The 26466-nt window shown below is 46.4% G+C and overlaps 1 protein-coding gene across 2 annotated transcripts; it reads right to left on the bottom strand.

The window, feature by feature from the left end:
• Positions 1–634: 634 nt before the first annotated feature.
• Positions 635–26112, bottom strand: LOC307086548 (uncharacterized protein). Of its 2 annotated transcripts, none has more exons than XM_079751791.1 (8): positions 25878–26112; positions 17269–17585; positions 7816–7959; positions 7579–7622; positions 7325–7460; positions 7031–7141; positions 2015–6802; positions 635–1833 (listed from the first exon to the last, which is right to left on the bottom strand). In XM_079751791.1, exons 1-7 carry the CDS (start codon positions 25892–25894, stop codon positions 2058–2060), a joined length of 5514 nt encoding a protein of 1837 aa, XP_079607917.1. In that variant the 5' UTR covers positions 25895–26112; the 3' UTR covers positions 635–1833; positions 2015–2057. The 2 variants fall into 2 exon arrangements, with proteins under 2 accessions (XP_079607917.1, XP_079607918.1); XM_079751792.1 differs by lacking the exon at positions 25878–26112 and adding an exon at positions 22353–23358.
• Between the last annotated feature and the right edge of the window lie 354 nt (positions 26113–26466).

Raw genomic sequence — 26466 nt, 5'->3', positions numbered from 1 at the left:
AGTAAATAAACCACGGCACGGCTTTAACATGAATATTACTCAATATATTAAGCATATTGACAGTCTCACTTACTTCAATGGTTGATCTTTGGTTTCTGATAGCGGTGTGTAAAAAAAGTTTTAAAAAATCACTTCCGTCGCACCAGAGTATTTCCGTAGCGCCTGGGTTGTTTTTGTCACGCCAGGGTGTTGTTCTCCGGGGCTGCAGCTGGACTCTACTCCTTCTAGCAGGCATGTAAAGTTCTCCCGAGATGACGCATCATTTGACGTCATCTCAGGAGAAAATTAGATCAGGAAAGCTGGGCCAAGGGAACACTGGGTTAGACTGAGGGAAAAACAACTTATTTTTTATGTTACAATAGCGATTTTATAATGATAGAACGCCGGTTCTGAATGGGTGATGTATCCCTTTAACTCAGTGATTACAAACCGGAGTCGATGACGTGGGCTACCTAAGGTTTAAACATGATAAAGTATAAACCAAGTAGCTTGTGTGATTTGGTGCACAAGAATACTTGTTTGTTAGAAATGTATTTGTATTGCTTTTTATATGGCATAGGCTTTGTATTACAGAACAACAAATTTACCCATTTATTTCCTTTTAATTGGTTTATTTGTCAATCATGTCACGGCTCTTACTATCAAATATAATAGACAAACCTCTGTTTCTAAGTTGGATACTGTTAGCTTTTGGTTTGGGTACCGTAATTTTGAATGCAGTGAATAAAAGCATTGAGAACGAAGAGGTTAGATTTCATTTGGACAGGACCCCCTGTTCCTCTCCCATGCCAGAGTTCTGGATCGGACCCCTGCGCTCCCCGCGTAAGAAGGTCCCCTTGCTGAGGTGATGTTCAGGTTATGGTCTGCAATCTATAGGATGTTATCATTAGAAGTGACCTAAAAATCACCCATTTTAAAGAAAAGGCAGTACAGGGATCAACTTAAACACCTAAATCATGGAAGATGAGTAATATCAGTCTGCAAGGTGGATTTGTATTAGCAGAAAGCAAAACAACTTAAAATCAACAGTAGTGTATTTCTATGTTTGATTAATTCTGTGCTGGCAACAGGCCGCATGAAATTGTACAAGGTAGGCTATTAAACTCTTTTATAATAATGACACATTTTCCAGGAAGAGAGGAAAAATAACTTATTTCAAACAATATATTTTGTAACACATACATGGGCACTTTCAACAATTTTGAAAATAGGCCAACATTTCAGGAGGAATATTATTTTCATAGTGCATATCAAAAAGGAATGGATATATTAAATAAAGACAATTCTGTAATATCACAGCAGAGCACCCCAGTTTCCCTATTGTAAGATGTAGTAACTAGAAGCATCCATCGATTTTCAATAAGTAGTGGTACATGTACATGTATTGTCTTTTATCGCCACTAGAGGGCAGCATATCCCCAGCTATAATTGCCATAACGTGCAAGCATTAGCAATGTATAATTGAGAAGCCCAACTGGCAAGTAAAATTAAACATTTCAGCATGTCATAAACTATAACATTTGATATGTTTTATTAATATTATACATAAAACAAATAGCTGAGAACAAGACCCATAGCACTAACATGAAATTAAAAATATCGCTCTCCTTTTTTCAAATTATCCATCAACAGAACTAAATCTTAAAATAACTCCCATCATCTCACGTCTCTTCTCTTGAATTACTTAAATTGTTGCATCTTTACAATGTGATTGTGTGTGTTGGTTGTTCGTCCTTCCAAAATCCAAGTATTTTCTATATTGTTTTTCTTTTGATTAGAGTTTGCCGTCCCCCATAAACATAGACTGTCGTCCTGTTGGTTTTTCTCGGGGACCTTTGGCAAAAGAACAGGGGAAATATTTAGTACTACTGAACAAAAAGAAGACCTAGACATACATCGATTCATTTATACAGTTTCCTCATACACAGTGATAAAATATGTGTATCAATCTTTCTTTATCACATTACCATGCATTACGTACTTAAAATGTAAACAATAGGAGATGACATCTCACCTCAGGTGCTCACTGGTAGTGCTTCCTGTCCTGCAGTAAGCATTTACTCTGTCCCCACATTGGTCCCCGTGTCTTTGGCCTGGGCTTTAGGTTTCCTAGCCACAGGCGGTGGCACCTTCACACCATGCTTCTTCTCCTCTAGATCATCTTCTTTGACTGGCTTTGATACAGCAGCAGGCTCAGCAGCTCTGTTCTTTTGCATTCTCAGCTGGGCCTCGGGCAAAGGTGCAGTCCCCATAATTCGGGTGTTTTTGGAGAAGATAAAGCTGGCCACGCTGGAGGGAGACTTGTGCATGTCTCCCCCATAAGGAGACTTTGGGCCACGTGGTGAGGTGGGGCTCTTTGCTCGGGCTGCGGTCCTCAGGCGAATAGCCTCCTGCATGTTCATGGAAGGGGCACTGTTCGTCGCGGGAGGAGACTTCTTCGTAGGGGAGGGGGGCAAGGCGGCAGAGATGTGCGTGACCTCGGCAGACGGGGATTTGGGGATGGTTTTCTGTGAGTCGACTACGACGGGAGGAGCTATGGTTGGAAGAGAGCTCATGATCAGTGACCTTCTGATTGGTTTTTGAGGAGCCTCCCCACTGGATGAGTGAGTTTGAATGTGGTTTTCAGGCTTCCGGGTCCTCATGGTAACCACTGGCTGTTCTTGTGTGCCCTGGTCGTTGGTAGCTTCGGGACTGCCATCCGTGGACTCCTGCTTGACTGGTTCTACAAGGGAGGGTGTGTCCGAAGAAGTGGTTCCCACTTCTTGAGCCGGTGGAGAGGTTGAATCCACGGTTTTGCCCTCTGTGGTTCCTGGTTGTGTAGCACTGGCAGGAACCTGTGGGGCTGGAGCTGACAGTGAGGGAACGTTCACGGGGTGTGAGGGAGCTTGTTCTGAGGCCACTGCCTCAGGTACATCTTGAGTAATGGGCTGCTGGGGCTCAATCACCACTTCTGGCTGTAGCAGGTCCTGGGCTTGGTCGATGTTCACAGGCTGGGGGGGAGTTTGCTGGGACTCCAGTACAACCTGACTTATGGGCTGCTGGGTCTCAACGACCAAATCCTGCAGAACCTGTTCTTGGGCCTTGCTAGGTGCAGGGCTGTTACTGACATCCACAGTAGCCTTCTGCTCTTTGCTTTGTTCCTCTGGTGTCTCTTTAGCCTGCTGGTGAGAAATATCTGTAGGGGTCTGGAGAGCAGGAGGTGAAGTTAAAGGCTGTGCATCGATGACCACTTCAGTCTGAACCAGTTCCGGTTCAGATTTGCTGATCATCATCAGCTGTGGAGGAGCTGGCTTGAGGACCATCGTCTGTGACTCAAGTGCACCCTGACTCAGGGGCTGCTGTTCCTCAGTGACCACCTCGGGCTGTACCAGGTCCAGGGCTCTGTTAGGTCCAGGGCTTTTATTGACAGACGGCACATTAACTGATGGCTGATCGTCAGTGGTGAATACGGACATTGAGACTCCTGCAACTGCGGCATTCTGCTCTTTGCTTTGGTTCTCCTTGGTCTCTTTGCAGGGCTGCTGTGAGCCATCAGTAGTCGCTTGGGAAGGAGACGATGAAGGTAAAGAGAGGGTAACCTTATGCTCTGGAGCAGGCTCCGTGGCCTTCGGTGGGGCCTCCTGGGGCTTTGGACCCAGGGTTACAATGTGAGTAAGATTAATAGGTGGTGATGGTAAAGAGGGTGTAACCTTATGCTCTGGAGCAGGCTCCGTGGCCTTCGGTGGGTCTTCCTGGGGCTTTGGAACCAGGGTTACAGTGGGAGTAGGATTAATAGGAGGTGATGGTAAAGAGGGGAGAACCTCAGGCTCCGGAGCAGGCTCAGTGGCCTTCAGTGGGGCTTTCTGGGGCTTTGGAACCAGGGTTACAATTGGAGTAGATGAAAGTAAAGAGGTGGTAACCTTAGGCTGCAGAGCAGTCTCCGTGGCCATAGGTGGGGCTTGCTGGGGCTTTGTAATCAGTGTAAGAACGCTAGTAGGAATAATAGGAGGTGAAGGTAAAGAGTGGGTAACCTCAGGTTCAGCAGCAGGCTTTGTGGCCACAGGTGGGGCTTCCAGTGGCTTTGTAATAGGGTTCAGAACAGGAGTAGGAGTAGGGAGTACCGGAGCTGCATGATGGCTTGTATCTATACAAAGGGCTGCCTTTTCAGGGGTTGGTAGAATCTTTTGGAGGGACGGTGGTGGTTGGGGGACACTCTCTGATGCAGACACAGTAGCCTTAGGCTGCGCAGGAGGCGGAATGCTTTTAGGTGGAGTAAGCCTTAGAGCTGAAGGAAGGAGGGTCGTCTGTGGGGGTTCGTGGGGTGGGCCGCCTAGCTGCTCCGTTGAAGTACTATCCGCTTCCACAAGCGTTGGAAGGTACCCTTCTGTGAGCAGTGGGTTCGCAGGCAGATTGACAGGCAGGGTTGGGGCTGAAAAGGGTGGTGGTGGAGGGATACTCTGAGGTGGAGGAGGGTATCCTTGGGGCGTGGGTAGTATTAATTTAATCTTCTGTGGACTTGGTTTGGGAGCAGTGGACCCTGGTTTATTGGTCTTCAGCGGTGGAGTCTCCGGTGTCTTCTTTGGGCTCACCAATGATGTGTGAACCGATGTGGCGTTCAGTGACCCTTGCACAATGGCTACATGGGGAACAGAAGTATCCAGCCGCACCTCAACTTGTGGCACATTGTCCAGTACTACAAGCCCCTCCTCACTCATCAATGGTGGCGGTGGGAGGGGGAAATCAGTCCCGTCTTGTCTGATGAGGAGGGTCTCAGCGGCTGGGTCGATTGGTGGTGGTGGTGGGGGCCAGAGAGATTCCAGCGGTGGGGATACAGCAGGTCGAGTTGTAGGGGGGTGGAATAGTAGGGATTGCGTCTCAACTGAAGTGTTCCCCGGCGTCATCGATGTTGGTTTGTGTGTTGCCGTATTTCTATCCCCTTGTGTTGCCGCAAGTCTCTCGTGAACCTTCTCTGTGACTTCCGCAGACCTTCCATTAACTAACACACTTCCACATGACAACTCTGCTTTTTCTGTCACATTGCTCTTGCCTTTCACTTTTTCACAATTCTCCACATACGTCAGTCTTTCCTTGTTTTCTTTCTGACACTGCTCACTTTCTTGCACTTTCTTCAATACCATTGAGGAGAGGACTCCATTGATCAACTCTGCGGAGATAAGGCCGCTCTTCTTCCCCCCCTCTGTGGATGCACTCTTGACAGATACGGAAGGTGACGGCCTCTGCTGTCTCCTGTCCTTGGGGTTCCTCTTAACAGCAGCATATGAGTCATCGGGGGCAGGGGGTCCCAGCAGTAACTCAAACGTACGCTTGTTGTGGGCCCACACCTCTGGTGGAGGAGGAGGAGGCGCATGGACCTTGGGTGGGGGGGGAATGTTGAACAGCTCTCTCAGGACCCTGACTGAGGGGCTTGCGCTGCCCGTTTCCCCCTTGGAGTCTGGCTGTGGATCAGAAGGCTTTGTGGGGTTCTTAGGTGGAGAGGACCCTGGAAATAAGCCCTGAAGCTTGGAAAGAAATCCTCTTTTGGGCTTGGGGGATGTGGCGAGAGGATGTTTAGAAAGGTGTGTAGGTGTGCCAGCCTGGCTTGAGTAGCCACTGGAAGGGGAGGCGGTTTTCTTCAACACGTTCTCCTGTTGTGGCTGCAGCTCGGATGTAGTGACTTTAGCAGGTGACTCCCCTTTCTTCACAGTGCCAACTTCCCCGGGTGCCTGGAGCTGGGATTTAATAGGGCTGACTGACGCAGAGCCATTGGAGTCGTCCAGAGAGCTGGTGTCCGCAGTGTACCCGGGGCTATCTAACACACCGGGGGACACTGGAGGGACTGCAGCCTCCTTTTTCTCACCAGACTTGCTCCTCACACTATTCTTCCCAGAGCACACTGAATTCTGGGGGGAAGTTTCCTTTGACGATGCCATTGGCTCCGTTAGGTCACGTGACTTCCGTTTCATCCTATTGTGAAGCGAATAGGACCGACTGGGCGGCAGGGGAGCCCTCTTGGACTTCATGATGGAGAGACTGCGTGCCATCGCTTCTGTCTTCCCGTTGGAGACCCTGCTGGCGGAGGAGTGAAGGCTGACTTTGTCCGCCGGGGGGGAGCCGTGGCGTGCCGCACGCCTTTCGTCCGCCGAGCTATGCTGCTGGGGAGTGGTGCTGCTGGAGATGGTGGAGGAATCTGACACCAGCGTCTCCGACGACTCGGACCGGCTCCACCCGGAGCTGTCGGACGTGTAGTTGGCTCTCTGTTGAGAGGCAGAGGACCGGCTCGACGCTCTGGAGGAGAAAGCTCGGGAGGGGGGCCCTCGACACGACGAAGCCCGCGAGGAGGCCCGCGAGCCGGTCGGGCTGGCCACCAGCAGGCTGCTCTTGCTGACTGTTTTCTGACTGTTACGGCTCCGTCCGCGCTGGATTTCCAGCACTTCGACGGAGGGAGGCATCACGGCGTTGGGAATTATTTTGGACATGTAGGCGGCGTGGGGGTTCATGGACATCACAGGGCTGGGGGGGCCGTGCGGGCCGTTGTGGGCGGTGGTCAGCCACGGGACTGCCAGGGAGCGCGGCCTGTGCGCCGACTCGTTGCTCAGGCGGTGAAGCAAGGCCAGGTCGTCCCTGTGGGAGGCATGAGCGCTGCTGGTGTGCAGGGTCTGAGACTTGGCCAGGGCCCTGTTGACCTGGGCGTTATGGAGGCTGACGCTGGGCTCAGTCAGCTGTGAGGGCCTGTCGACGGCGTCGCATGCTGCCTCACTGTTCATGTTCTCATCCAGCTCCTCATTCAGCACTGGGTTACTTTTCCACTCCATTCTATCCAGTCCTGTTGGAAAGAGGGAGGTAAAGGGAGGTTATATTCACGGGAATCATATTAGTAATCAATCATGTCCATGATCTCGCTAATCTATTACAGTGTTATGTCATAATCGGTCAATGCACTGGACTTCTGTCAAATTGAGGCAACTTTAGATTAAAAAGCTTTAAAAGCAACGCATCCATGTGATGTGTTTACTTCCATCGGGTATGAGGAAAACATGGGAAGGTAACAAACCGAGTTCCCTCTGGACATGCTGGGGAATTCCCATAACCGTCCTCCTGCTTCGTCTTCTGTGCTTCGCCTTCTCTGGTTTCTTGCCGGAGTTCAAGGGTCTGAAGGAGGATCCTGCACAGAGAAACACAAAATCCACCTTTAGCGTTGACACGATAAAATGTCCAAACTTTAAGAGCTCAGTGCCAGTACACTGCGATAAGAGAGTATAGATGGCAACTTGAGGTGGGAATAAGGTTACTAAGATATGAATAAAGTATCAATAAAGCAGCATTTAAACAGGCTCAGTTGAGTCACCTTGTCTGGTGATTCCTGAGCGAGAGGACATTGAAGAGACAGTGGACTGTGTAGAAACAATGGAGGAAGTGTCGGCCATCGTGCTGTCAGACAGAAAGCCCTGGCCATCATCCTCTGGCTGGGTGGTAACAGTTGACTGTGGAAATCCAAACATTTTAGGGTCTTTGCCTTGTTAATGCAAATACTGAGCTCAGATATATAGAAGGGGACATTGAAGAAAAAGAAGAAGAAGAAGTGACAAGAACAAGACTTACAATGCTGCTTAAATCATCACGGAATTCCACACCATTGCTCGTCTCTGTGAACAAAGAAACACATTGAAGCTTTATTCTTGTGATCATTTTATTGAATACATTTACCTTGGACGACATGACCATTAAACCTTTTCAATTAAATACATAGAAAGTGTGTTGTTACCGAGTCATTGCCTTAATCAGAACGATGTCAGCACACAATGAAAGGGTGTGTTGACTGGGTGGGAGGGGAAGTACCTTCCTGCTGGAACAGCTTCAGTCCCTCCTGGGCCTCGTTGTGGAGGTCCTCAATGTACTTGGGCCTGCTGGACTCGATGAAGACGTTCTCCTGGATCAGCGGAGGCGCTGGGGTCCTGTCCTCCTCCCCCTGTCTTGCAACAGCTAGTGAGAGAACAGAAAGGGGTTCGATGAGGCTCTATAGTCTTAGCTCTGCTCTGCATCGATCCAACGCCTGAGGGGGCCGGCCAATGAAATCGAGTCGTTAAAGGGATACTTCACCCATTCAGAACCGGCGTTCTATCATTATAAAATCGCTATTGTATTATAAAAAAAAAAAAAGAATTCCCTCAGTCTAACCAAGTCTTCCCTTGGCCCAGCTTTGCTGATCTAATTTTCTCCTGAGATGACGTCAAATGACGCGTTTGACGTCATTTGACGTTATCTCAGGAGAAAATTAGAGCTTGCCTGCTTGCCTGCTAGCAACTTTGCTTGCCTGCTAGAAGGGCCGAGGACTACAAATCACTGGTTCCGCTAATTTGTGAGCCCTCCAATAAGGAATGAGGGGGGGCGGGAGCTCGCATACGAGTTGTTAACACAATGTCCGCCATGATTCTTCACCGCTTAGCTAGAGAACAAATTTGCAATGTGAAACAGCCAAAGTGGATTTTGAAAATCTATTGTTGGATTCGGACATTCAGGGCTATTTGTACGAGCCAGAATACAGCCAGGAAGAATTGACACAAATAGAGGAGGAGGCTGCTGCGGCTGCAGCTGAACAAGCCATGCCTGTTGCCGAGGACGAGGAGCCGGAGCGCGCCGGTTTGGTCTGTTCGCCTCTAGACACATTATAGTGAGTGTCTATAGACAGAGTCCCTGTGCTGCAGCGAATTTCAGCGATGCCAGTTTCTTCTAGAATATATGGCTGAATCGGGTGAGGGTGGGGCCAAGTGTGAAACCTCTCACCCAGGCTTTACGCCTCAGCTGAACAGTTGGGTACTGGATACATATTTCCAGACCCAGAAAGTGAACTGGAAACGCCAGCCAAAGCCTGCCGCCAGGAGAAACAGACGTCTGAGCATAGAGTAAGTGTTTTTTTTACTAACAAACTACATACTACTTGGCTACAATAGTTATGAGTCCCGGAGAACGTGAAAATGTAGTTATCCGAAAGTAGCCGATCTTATTGGCAGAGCATAGGCTACGTTACATTAGCTTGAAGTGTTGTTCTATTTCTTTCTTAGATAGTGTCGGCTTCCTGTGTTGTCAAGGCCATCAGACCTAATTACCAAGCACAAGATGGGCAGTACCGTGGCTACCTGGGGACAGTAGATGCTCAAGATGAGTTGTGACTATTATGACTCTAGCAAACGCACCCTACACTTTTAATTTTTGTAAATAGTTCATATTTACATTTTTTTGTTTTTCAAACTTTCTGCCATTTCTCAGGCCAGGAGGAACCGATTTCAATTTTTTTTTTAAATTTATAATAAAGAGAATTACTTACTTCATATAACCTTCATATTTCCACCGGTGAAGTATCCCTTTAAGGTCTTAAAAACACATTTACTGAGCAACACCTTAAAGATTTACCAAAGAAGAAGCAAGTCCAAGGATGAGCACCCATGTTTAATGCCATTTTGACAGATAATTTTGTTATTAATATGGCCCCGCTGGCTCTTACTAGGGTGTTTATGAGAGGATTACATCTACATATGATCAAGTATCTAGGTCAGTTTACATCACACGAGTCAATAACAAAGAGGATCTGAATAGAATGGGAAAAATTCTGGATACAGAATACATCATTTGATTAATGTTCAATAAATATCCCTGTTATTAAAAACCTGACAGCTGTTTGAAGAATTGTTGTTGCAAGTTTGCAAGTATATATATCAGAAATATACGTAATAAACAATGTATAAAACAATGACATATACAAATGTCAAACAACCATTATGATACCCCTATTAGGGACTATATAAACATTATACCATAGAAAGTATAATTGTGTTAAGTACAATTGAATCTTATATCTTATTATCTTAGATATTATCACACACACACACACACACACACACACACACACACACACACACACACACACACACACACACAGACACAGACACAGACACACACACACCAGCCAACTATCAACCTGCTAATGCACTTGTATGTAATGTTGGGTATAGCAATTCCAGCAACCCATAATCTGAAGTTATCTACAGGGATAATTCCCTGATCATTTAGCCGTTAAATATCAGCATGTGTGGTATAGATTCACTAGAACAGAAAAAAACCTTGCATTACTATAGGCAAGTTATTCCTTTCATAAATAAATACTCACAGGAATTACTTAAATTATTCCCAGCAAATATTTGCAGTATTACCAGGGACCAAGTATATTAATCACCAATAACCTACAATTATAATCAAATAATAGAAAGACCCGAACATAAACCAAACATTCCTACTCACCATTCCTTTTGAAAATGACTGGGAAGCAGTTAACATTATCTACATTGTTATTCGTCACAAGCAGCACCATGGCTTGTGTTTTAAATCATAAACTACCTGGGAAAAAAAAACTAGTAAAAATATATGTCCAACTGACATAAAGGAAAGTGGAAATACACAAAGAAGCACAGACCGACGGTGGTCCAGTGTGGAGTATGTCACATCCCCTAAACACAAACAAAAGATCAACACGGATAATGTTCCGAATCCTTTCTGTGGCCGTTTGTTTTCGTCCGTTACCACTCAACGTGGAAGTGAGAAGGTTCCGGGCCACAAAGAAACAACAAGAGCTCGGACACTTATCCTTCGGAGAATAATTTCTGTCATCCTATTGGTCCATCACCAACCCCCCACCCCACAGACGTCAGATTTGTCAGTGAGTGTTTATGACCTCTATTGTGCAGGGTTGATGCATGTAAACACTAGTAGGACGAGGAAATGTGTTTGTTTGGGTCTTAATTGAGCGTGTTTGCCCAACTCTAAGTCCCTCCCCATGTCCTCATCCAGGAATGTGCATTACAACAACATAAAATCAAATGCTGTATGTTTCACTGTCAGAGATTGATGGATAAAGCCCTTTCATAAACCTTTGGAAAGAAAACACAGTTCTATGATAATTTCATCCACAAGGGGGAGTAACGTGATGCCACAAGATTAAAATCATGTTCAGGAAAATAAGTTGCGTTGCTGTGTGGTAAAGTTTGTGTAAAACCAAAACGTTTCTATTATTTTCAAACAAAGGGATCTCAGGAATCATCCAGTTACATAGGCATGCAGCAAACATAAAGATGTTTATTTCCTCGCAGATTTCTTCCTCTGAGATTATTTATCAAAAACAAAAAACACATGGTTTTGATCTTGGAAAACAATAGAACTCCTTTTTTTTCCCCCCCCCCTTTCGTTGAGAGAGAGAGCTCAGAACCTCTGTGGTACACGAGTTCTGTGCGCTTCCTGGTGTGCTGAGCAGACATGACATGGAATGTATGACATCTGAACAAATAGAAAGCGTTCCCATAATCATGAACTCACTGCCTGACTCAGACCAAAATCATACTACAGAGCGCAAATGAAACACACGTGTGGACAACGGGAGCCATAGACGCTGCCTAGCTTCGAACGGGACGCTGTGTCTGTTAGTCATTTTACCGATTGACAAACTCTCACTCGAGGGCACTTCATCACTTCCACAACGTCAGTACGCTGACGTCATGGCAGACACCTGAGTGAACAGGAGCACGTTAGCATATGGCTGGGGGCAGCCACATAGCCTGAGATAGCACATCCCAGCACATAGAGGAAGTGCGGCCCACTGCCTGAACACAGGCCTACGGTTCTGGGGCGTAGGGCTACAACGAAAGTAATTGATGTACAAAAAGGAAATATTTGCTACCTAATATTTGGTACATGGTTCGTTATAAAATGAATACTTTCATTTTCCTACACTGTTGAAAAATAAACAAGCACATTTAAGACATCACTTTGCACATCACTGTTACTTGTGATGGGCATTTGCCATTATTCAAGATATTTTATAGACTCAATTTTGCAAAAGTTTGAATAATCAACTACCGTTTGTTGATTTGTCGTTTACTAAGAAGTGCGTAAAGTGTAACTACTGACCCATTTTTGGCGGGACGTATCATTGAGCACACATCCGTCAGCCGTTTTTGCCGACTTGAAATCTGGATTATCACCTCCTCATACAGAGTGAGCGGCCTCCCACTCCCAGTACCGTTCAGTCCTAGGCTAGCCACGTCAACATCTGTTAGCAAACTGGAACAGGTCGGACAGGCTTCAAAGAGTTTGCTTCTGACACAAATCCTCTCTAGGGGTCAGCCGTGCCGAGGGTTCAGGAAGTTGGAGGTAGTACATGAGTACTTCATAAGAACAACCCAAGTGCACCAACCAATCGCACGCACACAGCTTAACTACTAATTAATTACTAATGAGACCTCCACCCAGGCCCCACACCATCACCTTCCCCTGCGCACATCATGGGTTCCTGCCCCGTCTCTCTCTCTCTCTCTCTCTCTCTCTCTCTCTCTCTCTCTCTCTCTCTCTCTCTCTCTCTCTCTCTCTCTCTCTCTCTCTCTCTCTCTCTCTCTCTCTCTCTCTCTCTCTCTCTCTCTCTCTCTCTCTCTCTCTCTCTCTCTCTCTCTCTCTCTCTCTCTGAGGGTGCAGTCAGGTGCCAGGTGCTTAAGCCCTTCAAAGCAGCAACAGCTAGAGAGATGACAGCGATGGGCAGACAGACAGACGTGCAGACAGACAGACAGCCGCCTGTCTGTCTGTCTGTCTGTCTGTCTGTCTGTCTGTCTGTCTGTCTGTCTGTCTGTCTGTCTGTCTGTCTGTCTGTCTGTCTGTCTGTCTGTCTGTCTGTCTGTCTGTCTGTCTGTCTGTCTGTCTGTCTGTCTGTCTGTCTGTCTGTCTGTCTGTCTGTCTGTCTGTCTGTCTGTCTGTCTGTCTGTCTGTCTGTCTGTCTGTCTGTCTGTCTGTCGGAGCGTGTTATGCATTAGTGCGCTTGTCCGGCTTGTGTGGCCGTTTGGGTTTCTCACACAGCTCCTGGTCATTAATGATTGGAACCTCAGTAAGGGAGGAAGGGAGGGAGGAAGGAAGGAAGCAAGGGGGTGGTGTGAGAATGAGGGGTTACCTGATGAAGCCTTGCCAAGCTGCTCTCGCATATAACAATGAAACGGTGCCCCGATGCCAGAAACACACACACACATGCACGCACACCAGTGAGCAGCAAACCCTTGAAAAGTTTGACCAACACAATGCTACACACAGTTTGTCGAGTGTGTATGTTTGTGTGAGGGCAACATGTGTGTAGCATTATTTCTGTTCTCCACAAGGAGAAGACACACACACACACACACACACACACACACACCTTAATTAGCAACAAGTCACACTTTAAGCCAGGCTAATTACGCTGATGAGGAGAGTTTTAAACCTGCCCATTGGGAGGTTCGGCTGACTCAATGTGAGAGGGAGAGAGCTGAACACTACTCCAACTCCAGCACCACTCTCTCTGGTAACAAACCATGCCTGCCTCTTGATAGGCACAGAGAAATCAGCCGCATTTAAAACCCAATTGGAAAGACATGTCATGCAATCAGCAGGCTAAGGCTTGCTCACACATGATAGATATTATTACATTTGAACTGATGCACCTGCAGTTCCACAGATCGAACTGGTGGTGGGGCAAAGACTACTCCAGTCAAGGAATAAAAGCAGCGCAAGATGTGAGATCAGAGGGTGTCTGATAAGAGGAACACGCCTTAGTACTGTAATTATAATAACACAAAAAACAGTGCTTTTAAATACTGTATGTTCTTCTATGAGACGCAGTCAGTTAAAACAATGACAAACCACCATTGCACGACACGGTAAAAAAGTGCGCGTGTCAAATGGGAAAATCCCATTTCATACAAGTACACACTTATCAAAACCATAGTCCTTGGATAAACACAGGTCACTGAGAACAGGGAAGTCTGTGGAAACTACAGGTCAGCTGGCTATGTTTGAATAGCCAGCTCAAATACAGCCCATGTTGGTGAGGTAGACCTTCATCTCCCTTCACAAAAAGCTTCTTCCCTGCCATGCGTGTTCTATATCCATTGAGAAAGTTTACAACTTTTAAGGCCCAGGTATCAACAACAAAAACTACTGTAACATATCTCCGTGTGCCGACTATAGACTGATGATTCATAAATAATAACCGCGGCCTGTGGCAGTCTTAGAGCAGCCCAGGCAGTGTTGTAATATGAAAGAAAGACAGTTGCAGTTTGTATGTAATTTAACCCGCACTATATTCTACATGCCAAGAGTCTCCACCCCACGACAAACAGAACACCATCCTCAAAGTGCTTTCAAGAGACTTTTTCACTCACAAGATTACAAATGCACAAATCAACCAAGTGCTTATCAATCTGGTACAGATTAATGTATTTTATATAATATATTTCAGAAATTAACCCCCCCCTTTCCCCGCTCTATCACGATACTAGTCTGCAAACTGACTGAAACATGACAAAGTATTGTTTGTGCTCACAGGCCCTACCATTTGCCTTGCGCTGACGGTTTGTTTGGCATCTTAAGGTGAGACAATATGTATAGAGTAAAAGCCTGTTGTCTTGCAATTATAAAAAATGCAATAATATAACAATGACAATGGGTATATTATCAATACATATTATACAGTCTGCTGCCTCACACAACTGTCAACCCCCACCTGGATTCTCAGCCCTTTGAGGACCACAACATGGACGACCATGCCCACTTCAGCCATTAAAGCCAGCGTTCCAGGAGACTCCTTGTTTCAAGTCGTCCTAAATCTAGCCGCTAGGAACTTCCGCTATGCAGTGACTGAGAGTAATTGTCATGATTGCTTCAGCAGGACAAACAAAACTTTATCAATGACCATGCCAAACCTGTTCCCCCTACCAATCATTTGATCATTCCTTCAAAGGTCAGTCGTCTATCTATTCGAAAAACCCTTCCTACACAAATACACACAACAATGTGAGAACCACTAGATTGTTTGCGGATTCAAAATATCAGAAACTGTACATTTGAAAATAATATGGATAGGTTAATTGTCCCAAACTATTCCATAAACTATCTCTCACACACACACACACACACACACACACACACACACACACACTTCCCGTCCCTTGCTTCCTCTTGTCTTCATGAAAGGAATGCGGGGAATCCACGTGGCGCAGACTAGGTGAAGGCTCAGGTAGAGCGGGCTGTGAGCAGAACACCAGCCAGTCTCCTTGACTTGTGTCACCTCACAGATCAGGAGCCCAACAGGGGCTAGGTCTACGCCTATGTCTAGGCGATATGTGTCGAAACAGTGCTGGGGGGCCCGGGAGGGTTTCACTCCACTGTAAAGGGCTGGAGGGGTTTATCTCCGAGACTAGCTACTGGGAACTTTGCTACTGCTCCACTTTTCAGGGGCAGAGATCGGAGCATGGGCTTGCTTGACGCATTCCCACTTGCATGAAAAGAACCATTGTCACGCTTCCCTGATATGGAAACACAAACACATGAGTAGATTATGCTTTTTTTTTTTATTCCAGTGTGTTGATAGCAACCGCAATGCTTTTTGTTGGGTATTTGACCAAGACACTAGATTGTATGCAAAGCTTGGGCGCTTGCACAACACACACACACACACACACACACACACACACACACACACACACGCACACACACGCACAGGGTTTGATCTGTGCCGAGTCACAGCTCTCATTTCTTTGAGGGGAGGTGCAGTTCGGACGGTATAGGGTCATAAATAAACAGAAATCCCTTGTTCCTCCTTAATAGACGGGCCCTGGCCAGGTCTGGCTGAGGGCCAGGCGCCCCTTCCAGGCCTGCCAGAGAGCCTCATGGCTGTTAACGCTCATCACATGAACGCCTGTCACTTAAAGGTCTGGAGGGGCAGTTAACATATAAATCACATTAACATAACGAGATGGGAATCTTACGCCAGATTATTCAATCTTAACCCCAAGGCATATGACATATTTCTTTTGGTTTTGTGCCTTGACAAAAAGGAGCTGGTTTTGATTCCTTTTCTGTTTGCACTCAGAGAAACCCTGAATCTTTTGCAGTGCGTGCGTGCGTGCGTGTGTGCGTGTGTGCGTGCGTGTATCTTATATCCTTAAACGACCCCTTACCCTAAAGATAAATTGCAGTGTGCGACAGACACACATGATTGCGTTATTTCGCATTACATTAGCGGTGAGAGGCAAACACAGAGGTAAGCACTGAAAATCCCCTGGAGGGAGGAAACATCAGTTGTACTGGAAGTACCAGGACTCAAACTTAATTTGGAGAAGAAAAAGGCAGGGCCTGATTGTCCATGCACAGAGAAATTACCCAGGCCAGCACAGTTACAGGCGTGGCAAATGGGGTCTCAAACTATGAAGGCTCCAGTATTTTAGCACCATTCTTCTCTGTAAACTACAAACAAACGTGTGATGTTTGTTTGGGACATGATGATGAAGAGGACCGATTGGGGCATGCTTTGTTTGACCAATAATAAGAATGTGCAGGATAAGCATGTTGTATAATCCTGACACCACAAAGGAAAGCATTTGGCATTTAAAAGTAGTTTATTTTGTTCTTACAATAGCCTTAGTCCAAAGCACACACCATCCCATCTGCGAAAAAAACAAGCCAAAGCATTTGCCTGCTAATGTGCAACATTCCGAGGTGTAAATGGGCATGTGCAAGATCTAACTTGAGCTACAAGGACCAAGATGGCGGGAAGTCTGAAATCGTAGTCTGCACCATTTTTCCAAGCTCAAGAATCTTAAGTTATTCATGTCGATTTAAACAAATGTATCATATTTCAGGATGTCAAGTATGACATAGAGAATGGCCCCAGATTTTATTTTAGCAAATGGCTGCTCAGAGGTCACATCAGTTCAAAGACCGCTGCAGTCAGCAAACATGTGCATGACGTTGACTACGTTCCCATTACTTCTGCTTCTTGTGGCAACCCCACAGGATGACTCATAAAACCAAGACTTCTCCAGAATTAATTTCGTGAATTATGACTCACTTCATATTCCATCAATTGTGAGATCCTTAACCATTTTGCTGTCCCCTGAACCACAGTGCAGCAACAACAAACAAACAACAAACAACAACACAAGCCGAAATTAACAAACCTACTCCAACCCTCTCCCATCATATGGGACCCTCTCCCATCATATGGGAAAGTACGTTTGTTAATTCTTAACATCCCAAAAGCGAGAGGAACATGTCCTTAATAAGCAGTGAGCAGGGGTTCAGCCACTTTTTCAAGGATGCCTCCAGGTAGACGGTGAACCTTTGGCTGTGATCCAAACCCCCAACCCCTAGAATACCCAGTGCACTCCGTGCTATAGCGCTGTGTTTCCTGTCACCTGCGGAGGGGGGTGAGGGGGGGAGGACTCTTACCACGGCTGCTGCCCGGAGAGTGGCCCGGCTTGCCGGTCTTCTGGCCCGTCGGAGGACCAGCAGGAGGTCCTTCTAGCGCCAGGTCCAGCCCTGGCCCCAGGCCCGGGCTCTGCCCGTTGGCATCGGCGTCTTTCCGCTTCTTGCCTTTGAACCAGTCGATGGCACGGCCCAGGGATTTACTGCGCTTCTTGCGCCGCCCTCCTTTAGACATCCTCTCCTGGGCAAAGACCTCGGCCACGTCCTGGGGGATCAGGTCCCCGAACCCCAGGGAGTCCCGGTTCGACATGCTGGCAGACACTGGAGCAACGTTCTGAAACCTGGGGGGAAATACAATGCTGTTTAGGTGAGGGCCTGTAGGGAGGCTTAGCTGTAATGTACGGTCTGAACTGTAAACAGAGAACATTGTGACATCGAACTTAAATAAAGAGTATTTATTGAGTGTTGCCAACTGTTATGTAAAGAGGGGGAGCTCTCTGTGTGTGTGTGTGTGTGTGTGTGTGTGTGTGTGTGTGTGTGTGTGTGTGTGTGTGTGTGTGTGTGTGTGTGTTCGTGTTATTTACAGAGCATATGTGCGTGTGGTCGTGTTCCTTCCTGCATGCACGGATAATAAGCTCAGCTCACTCACCTCCCCCAGCACCACCAGCACCACCTCTTCTCTGCCCTCCCTCCTCCTCCTCCTCCTCCTCCTCCACCACCACCACCACCACCACCACCACCACCACCACCACCACCACCACCACCTCTCCCCAGCCAGGCTGCTCTGCTCTCTAAAGAACTGGCACCGCTCCCTTCATTCCACAACATGGAGTCATAATTCAAAGCCCCACCCGTAGTCTCACACTCACACACAGACCTAGGCACAGGCACAAACACACAGGGCTAAGAGGCTAGCGGCGCATTAGGAGCTGCCTAAGGAGAACGCAAAACTCGACTCTGAACCATCTTTACCTGACATTTCAAACACACTGGGACCTCGTAAACAGTGCATTAATGCATATGTTACATACAATTACACATATCAGTGTACTTCATACATTTAAGTACGTTGATATGCGTTATATATTATGCAAATAACATTGACATACATTATCAAGAGAACATAAAGCAGACTTATACTAAAGTTTATTTATCCTTCTTATCCAACCTTTTCGGCACTTTGTTATTATGTTTTTCGGTGGGGTTTTGTTTTTAGGTTAGAGGAAGTTCAGAGCAGGGCACCTCCTGCTCCGCCTCCTCCACCTGGGCTAATACCTCCGCCCTGGGGCCGTTGTTCCGAAGCATAGCCGCAGGGGCTCTGAGGCGTCCCCCCAGCGCCTGGGCCTTTTCCAACTCGCAGACTTATCATTACACATCCGTCACATCTCAATAAAATGCTGCGTGCTGACGGAGGTTTGCAAATATGCGGATGAGAAGGGGAGCGCGGGGAAGACAGACATCGATTGAGGAGGAAGGAGGAGTGGGAGGACTCCTCCCCCAACATCTTGATAAGGAGTGTGATGTTTGCTTAAGGATGAAGGGATAGGAGAATTCCCATGGGGGTTTCACTCTTTTCGGACAGTACGATAGACGCATCCCGACTCTTGACAGAAGAATAAGACAGTTTTTAGTGCTGCCCAGGCACATTGCCAATTGATTAATGGTTGCCATCACACAGACCCTACAAACAGTTCCCTTGGCGGCTGGGCCGATCACATGCGACCACACAAACCCAACACGGGACCAACTCAGAAAACCCCAAATGAGTCGTCTTTCCCGGTTTCCCCGGCCTCAAAGCGCTACACTATTCCAGGCGGGGTGGGAGTTTGGGGTTGTGGATCCATCGGTTCTTTACAGGCAGATGTGTTGCAACTGGAGCCAGGCGCCTCCTTACCAAACATCATAAATTAACTTTCTTCTCCATTCCAGTCTTGGTTCGATAATGTCAGCGTTTCACCGCTGGAATTCGCTCCTCTTTGAGGGCATGTGTTCACGAAGCCTTCCTGAAGGTTGGGGTCAGAGGGAGCTTAGCATCACCGCTCACACAGTGACACAACCAAGGACAAAATTACTTCAGCTTCTGAAGCAAGGGCGGATATACTAGTATCCTATGAGGGAAGACATTGATGCTGACAAAACAGGGATGACACTTACAAAGTACCTAACCTAGCTGAGTGTGAGATAATAAAAATAATTGATTGCCTATTTATAGCGCTTTTCAAGGTTCCCAAAGTGCTTTACCTTTGTGTGTATGTGGATTTGACACCTCATCTACTACCAGTATGTTGAGATGCGAGTTTCCTCTGAAAATCAAAACTGGTTAAACTTCCAGCACATGTCATGGGGTGAGGTCACACGGACGGGGCAGGTGTAGCTAACCGCAGCTAAGCTAAAGAGTGAAAGGCCAGTCTTTAGGACCGGGGCAGCAATCCGCCCGGTAGGAAAAGTGAGGCAGCCCCCCTCATCTCCCAGCACCCTGATCTGTGTTTCTCCTGCAAATTACAGTCATTCAGGGAATGACTCAGCCGCATGCTTTCGCGACGGCCAGGGGCCGACAATACACAGACGCCCGTGTCTCCAGTGGAGGAATTCATGGCTTGTTTCATTTAGGTGGGAGCCAGTAAACTCCTGACAACCCCCTCCGTCTCCCAACCCCCACCCACGACTCAACTCCCCTCAAATCTTCTTGTGATCGCCCAAAGATGACTGCAGCCTCAGGCACCCGTGGGAGACAGTGGAGGACCACCCACTTGGCTGTTGTTGTCATGTCCAGTCAACGTGAGGTGACTCAGATCGTTGCCATAGTAGCCAAGAGACAACCTGTAATTTTGGGATTCGGAGATTGTTGACACAAATTCAACATCTGACGTAAACAAGACAGGGTAGCCCTTGGAAATGGCAGAGCCTGTAGAAGGGAGCATAACACAGTTCACTCCATACTCAAAAGGGTTGGTTTGTCCAAAGTAAGCTTTTCTTTTTCCAAAGAGATTAACTGAAGTCACTTCGGCCATTTTGGATATTATGATCGTAAACTATTAATGCCCCTGAGAAATGGTATTGGAAGCTTTTCACAAGTACCTTTCTCAGGAGGTAAATTACAGAGTTGCCATGTTTGCACACTACAGTAATTACTTTACTCCCTCACCACTCCTCTGAAATGTTGATTGTTGAGACTCAAACAATTCGCACACACACTTTGCAGAAACGCATCTTGCAGTCTGTCTCCTGGCGATCTCTCTAGGTAAGAACACACAGCGCTAGCAGGCACAACGCTGCCATGTATCAAAATGTGTGATTGTGTGTTTTCACAGCGCACACACACACACACACACACACACACAGACACACACACACACACACACACACACACACACACACACACACACACACACACACACACACACACACACACACACACACACACACACACACACAATTTCCCAGCCCAGCCCTGATCCTGCTGGAGCAGGCCTGTGTTCCAACAGGCTGTTTACTTACGCCTTACAAAAGAGGTGAGACTTTGACATTGGGTGGGAGGCACCAGTCTCCAGGGCAAACCTCAAGTCGCCGAGCGTCAACATATGCACCGCACACTAGCACCAGCTGAGGCCACTAGCTGGGACTGTATTCTAGTGTAGACCATATCCTTGAGCACAAAATGCATCCCACTCTCTCTAGATGACGGGGCAGGCTCTCTTTGGGTGTGTGGAGGCCGGGGCAGCTGGGCTCCACGGGGGCGAGGCTGGGAGCATATATTTTTTGAGGGAATCTCGACTAAATGCAGAGAGGCCTGCAGAGGTGCTGACAGGCTGGAGCAGGGACACCTGCCTGGCCTGCAGCGAGATGTGGGAGCTTACTGTATGAGTACAGTTAGGCCAAGGTTCAGAACCCGACTGAAACATACCGGAGAATCCCAGGTTATGCAACTTAGCTGTCTTTTTTTTTTTTACTTACAAGCTTCTGCCCATAACAGTAACAGGTTGAAGTGAATGGGATTTCTCACAACCTAACTTCAGCTGGCTAGAAGGAACTGAGGAATATGTTTGTGTTAAATCTGCTCCATAGTGGCCTTAGAGGATAAGACCTTATGACATAATCTCCCACAAATTACATCATTTTGTTAAATCTTTTCCATGTGTTTTGAGTGTGATAAAATAAAAAAATAAGAAAAAAGTACAAAAACTTTTTGACCACAGTCGTAGAAAGTTAACTAAGGCCCAGCTTGCCAAACACCTACCACAGTAACCTCTACGCAAAGTACAACTCAACACTCGTTCCCAACCAGCACCAGAGGAAACTCACACAATACACTTTTCCACACAAAGGTGCAATCACTTCCTTATCTACTTGGACAACTGAACAATGTGTATTTGCAGGTTGGTGGAGGGTTCACGGCCCAGGGCCATGAGTCACAGCACGCAGCCGACAGAGAGAACTCCAGTATTTATTCTAGTTTAGCCATGACTTCTCCCACCAGCCTGTAAAGATTATAGGGGCCAGGCTCAGCCGTTAGTAAGGAAGTAACGCTATGTATCGGTATGTGTACTACTGTGTACTAATTGTGAATCTCTGTCAAGGTTGAACAGCTTAAGAAATACAGTTAGTAACAGTTATATTTCCAACACAGAAGACCCTTGTAATATTACAGGATAGCCTCACAGTGAATACAGATAAAGGTAAATCAGGAGCCGTGAGGGAAGGCGGCTTTTTCAAAGATGGCGACAGGCAGGAAGTGGAGAACAGAGCACCTTTCCACTAGGAATCAGACACCCTTTATACACCCTATATGGCTCCAAGTCTTACAGTTGGTTAAAAATGCAGTCACCGTAGGCTTTTAAGTAAAAAAAGACGTCGATCTTGCTAACAGCCCACCTAACCCACTATTGCGTCTCTATATTGGCTTCCTGTATATTTCAGAACACACTACAGGATCCTGTAGTGTTTTTGTTTTTGGTTAAAGTTTGGTCTGTTTATCATTGAGCTATATTTTAGATTGTCATTTATAATTCTGTGCGTGTTTGCGTAGCACTTTGTAACTGTGCGTTTCAAAAAGTACTGTATAGATAAAGCTTTACTTAACTTACTTATAACCCTACGTTATTACTTACCATCAAGCCCTTGCGGTAGTTCTGGAATCTAAAGGTGAGCCGTCTGCTGTGCATGGATAAAGGGTCAGTCAGTATTGGTTATAAAGCTGGTTTGCTGCAAAGCACCTGTAGGCATCGGTATAGGGCGTTGCCGCTGTTCTCTTGGCATTGGCAAACAAAGGAGAGGACTGCTACTCAAGAGCGTACTTGGGAAACCATGTCTGGGCTAAACATTACTGTGAGATCTGTAATGGCCCTTTTTACCTCCAGGTGAGATCAGCAAGAGAAGGAACTTGAAAGATTTTGCTCAGCATTTGTTGAGGAGGATTGCCCAAGTCTCTCACCTCAACGCACCTGACGTCCAATCTTGAAGTTTCAAGATTATTTATAATCTGAATATATATTTCCCTCCTTTCTTCAAACAAGATTTTGAAGAAATGTTACAAGTCATTACCAATAACAGTTCACCGACTGCAACCAAAAGGCAACTTCATGTGCCACTGCCATCATGAATGGCTCATGAAGTTGTGCAAAGCGTTTCGGTTGAAAGACAATCTTTTGCTGACATTGTATTGAGCCCTTGCTTGTTATAGAAAGGATATGGTTTCAAGAAAGGTCTGAGAAGATAATGACACTTTAGAAAGTATTAAATGCCACATAAACCCCACGATACAATGCAAAACAACCATGTCCTAAATAAAAGCTAAATATTAGGTAATTCCGCAGTTTATTTATGTGTACAGAGGAAAAACTAATGGATGTGTTCATGTTTGCGTGTGTGTGTCCGTCCATGCATGTCTGTGTAAGTGAGTCTGTGTGTGAAATTGTGTGTGTGTGTCCATGTGTTTGTGTGTGGGTCCATATTTGTTTGCGTTTGTTAGGTCTGCCGTGTAGCTGTGGACAGCTCACTGCTAGTTTGCATGTCGCTGGGCCACTGTGGCCATGCAGCAGCTTGTCTAATAGGAGAAAAGCCTGCATTCCTGAGAGATTGATAATTACTGAGGAACTCTTCTCTCCAAATCTCCTTCTATCCCCTTTCCCCTGCTCTTGTTCTCCCTCCCTTAGACTTCCCTATGCCCCCCTCACTGTCACAGATTAATGAGCCTTTAAAAAAATTAGAATAAACATAATGGAAGGCACAAGACAGCCATTACCAGACTTCATTTTACTATGAAGTATTACATACTGCTCAGGTCTATTTCCAATTGTGTTTTCGTGTTTGGGTTCTATCTTCATTTTATTTTACCCATAATAGGTTATTCTCTTGCCCTCCTCCAGGATTAACTCTAACTGTGCTTCTAAAAAAAAAAGGTACAATTATCTTGTTTTCGAAGCTCTCCCTTCCAGGGAGAGTTTACGAGCCCGGCTACGGCCGGGCTGGTGAAAGAGATTCCTGCCTCGTTTGCGGGGCTTCCCAGAGGTTGCTAGGGGTCTATGCTTGAGTTTTCCCGTTTCTATGGCACTTAAGACTCGGCTCGCACCAAAGCCGTCTGTCAGAGCACACTGAGAAACCGTTAAGGCAAACACAGCTGGACAGGGGCTTTCTTCATGTTTTAAATACAACCTGGCATCTCAGAGCCTTGTGTTCAATCCCAATAGTCAAAACAAAACCTTGGCGCCCGGGGAAACGATGCGTCGAACCTGCATTCCCTGTCAGCATGAGTTCAAACCCCGAGAGCAGAGCAGGCAGGGGAAGCCAAGGGCTGGTAGACGGTTCTCAGTGGCGTGTTTGACTTTCTGATAAGGCTGCGAAGACAAGACCAACAACGACAAAAACTATTTGTCAAAGATTAACAAGAGGGCCGAATATTCCTCTTGATGTTTGAATAGTACACACACACACACCTCCTTTATTCAATAATGTCCCATTTCTTGTATCTATGATCAATATTTCCCCCTATATCAGCTCACTGATGAGTAACCAATCACTCCCCTGATTGAAAGCCCATTGTTTTCCAATCAATGGACAGCCATTGATTGACTGGCCATTGACAAACTGGCACACATTGATCACCAACTTCGATACCGTCCACCAAGTCTCATTAATCTGCTTTCAACACACAGTCCCCCCCTTGCAACCCAACTAACAACGAAGGCCTCCTTCATACATTACATTTCAACCGTTCATTTGACCACAGCGAACAACAAACATCTTTCCTACAGGCCCTCTTTAGTATAACAGGTGCCCCTCGGGATTGAGTCAGTAACCAGCTGCACCAACTGATGGGTGAGCCAATGTTACGTATAAAGACATCACACAAATAATAAAAGGAATAATTACAGCCCACCTGTGTTACTAAGCAGAACAACACAGACACACCATGTCATGTCTGTGTGAAACGGTTTCCACAAACCCTTATCATGATTCATATCCCTTATCTCTCTCTCTCTCTCTCTCTCTCTCTCTCTCTCTCTCTCTCTCTCTCTCTCTCTCTCTCTCTCTCTCTCTCTCTCTCTCTCTCTTCTCAACCTATGACTGTCTCCTTCTTCCTGTTCCTGTGCGGAAAAAGTCTCCATCTGTGTTGTGCGGTGTTTAGAGAACACACCTTTAATCTCCATGGGTACAAGCCCTGGCATGGTGGAGTTTAGCAGAAGCAGAGGAGGAGCAAGGAAGAACAGAATGCGACACACCCTTCCTAAACAAACACCAGCTTTCTTTTTCTTTCTACCTGAACTACCGGGGTGAGAGAAGCCAACCCTGTGGCAGGGAGTAAACAATAGCTGTGCAGACCAACATCCAAGTCCAAGTCATGGCTTGGACTTGGATTTCTACGACCGTCAAACCCTCTGACCCATCAGTTGAGCTCGGGGCTGAAGTGATTCCAGTGTGGATCGATGATATTTCTGCAATGTTTTTCCAAGTAGGGATTTAGCCCTGGTGCTGGTCCAGAGTCCACTGAAATATGGCAGAATAAACATACATCTCCCCCCGAAAACAGAGTTCTGCAACTAGAAGGTTATCTTCTGTATCGTGAATCAACAATCCATTAGACAGAAGCTCTGTTTAAAGTATGGTCAATGAACTGCAGAGTGTCTGCCTGTGTCATAGATGGCACCAAATGTCAGAAAGACTGCTAAGGAGTCCCACTTGCTAGGTCAATGGTGCAACAAAACACAAAAGCCTTCATTGTGAAAGGCTCCTAAATTGAGAAAGCAATACGTTGGTTTTGAATTACTTTTGCTTATGATCCCTCAAGGCCACGCAAAGCAAGACACCCACACCTATTTTTTTCCCAAGTGCATGCCACCGCACAAACTGGATCTCTTGAATTAGCATTACGACATAATTGTGGGAACGACAGCTTGTGATCATAATTTATTCCAGCTCTAGGGGTTCCAATAGAGCCATACAAATGGTTTCGGTCACTTTAAACACTTAACACAACCTAAAGAAAAACACTCGAATTAATTTACCCAACCCCAATTGATTCAATAAATGTTTGGGTTGAGCTTCAGTTTTTAAACAGGGGAACATCGTCCACAAACACAACAAAACACTCCGAAATGTCGGATACCAATAACAACTTAACCAACCCGTCTTCATACCTTGACTTTTTTCGCATGCGGCTCTTTATCCTCAGCCGCTGTCCATCAGAAACAAATCAGCGCATCTGTTTCTCCAAACTTCATGTTCACTGTCCAGAGTTAAACTTCAGGTGAACCATTTCCGCGCGGAACACTTCAGGAAGCACCAGAAGTGTTTCTGTTCAACGCGCCTCGGTAACTTATCCGTTTTGGCGCAGGCCGAGTTCCTCTCTCTCCGCGCGTATGTTGCGGAGGCTCTGACGGTTCACTGGAAATGATCTTTAAGCGAGCTGTCCGTGTCATACCTGTACCTCCGCGCGCCCAGGTGATGAGAGAAGCGACCATCCGCCGGCTGCGTTAAAGGTTGTGTCGCCACCTAGTGGTAGAAGAGGAGAATAACCGCTACACAAAGTAAGTGGATGTTAATGTTATCAATCTAACCATTCATGGGCTGTAAACGTGTGGTAATAAATGATTGAGTCAAATGTAAGAAGTCCTTAATGGTGGCTTTAATTCAATAATTTCTCCGTACATGTATGTCCAAATGCCGATGAGGATCTTTCTGTCCTGCAGCATTATTTAAGGTTTATAAAATGTAAATGGGGTCTAC

The sequence above is a fragment of the Pollachius pollachius genome (assembly GCF_949987615.1).
Source record: "Pollachius pollachius genome assembly, chromosome: 15".
In the NCBI taxonomy this organism is placed as follows: domain Eukaryota; kingdom Metazoa; phylum Chordata; class Actinopteri; order Gadiformes; family Gadidae; genus Pollachius; species Pollachius pollachius.
This window is presented reverse-complemented; position numbering and strand designations above follow the sequence as displayed.

What these genes read in the sequence shown, in the direction of transcription:
- LOC307086548 (XM_079751791.1), bottom strand. An exon ending in CTCTCCGGGCAGCAGCCGTG is followed by an intron (nt 7,960 to 17,268) that starts GTAAGAGTCCTC and finishes TTCTCTCACTAG; the next exon opens with CTGTTGCAAGACAGGGGGAG. An exon ending in CTCAGGAATCACCAGACAAG is followed by an intron (nt 7,142 to 7,324) that starts GTGACTCAACTG and finishes TTCTCTGTGCAG; the next exon opens with GATCCTCCTTCAGACCCTTG.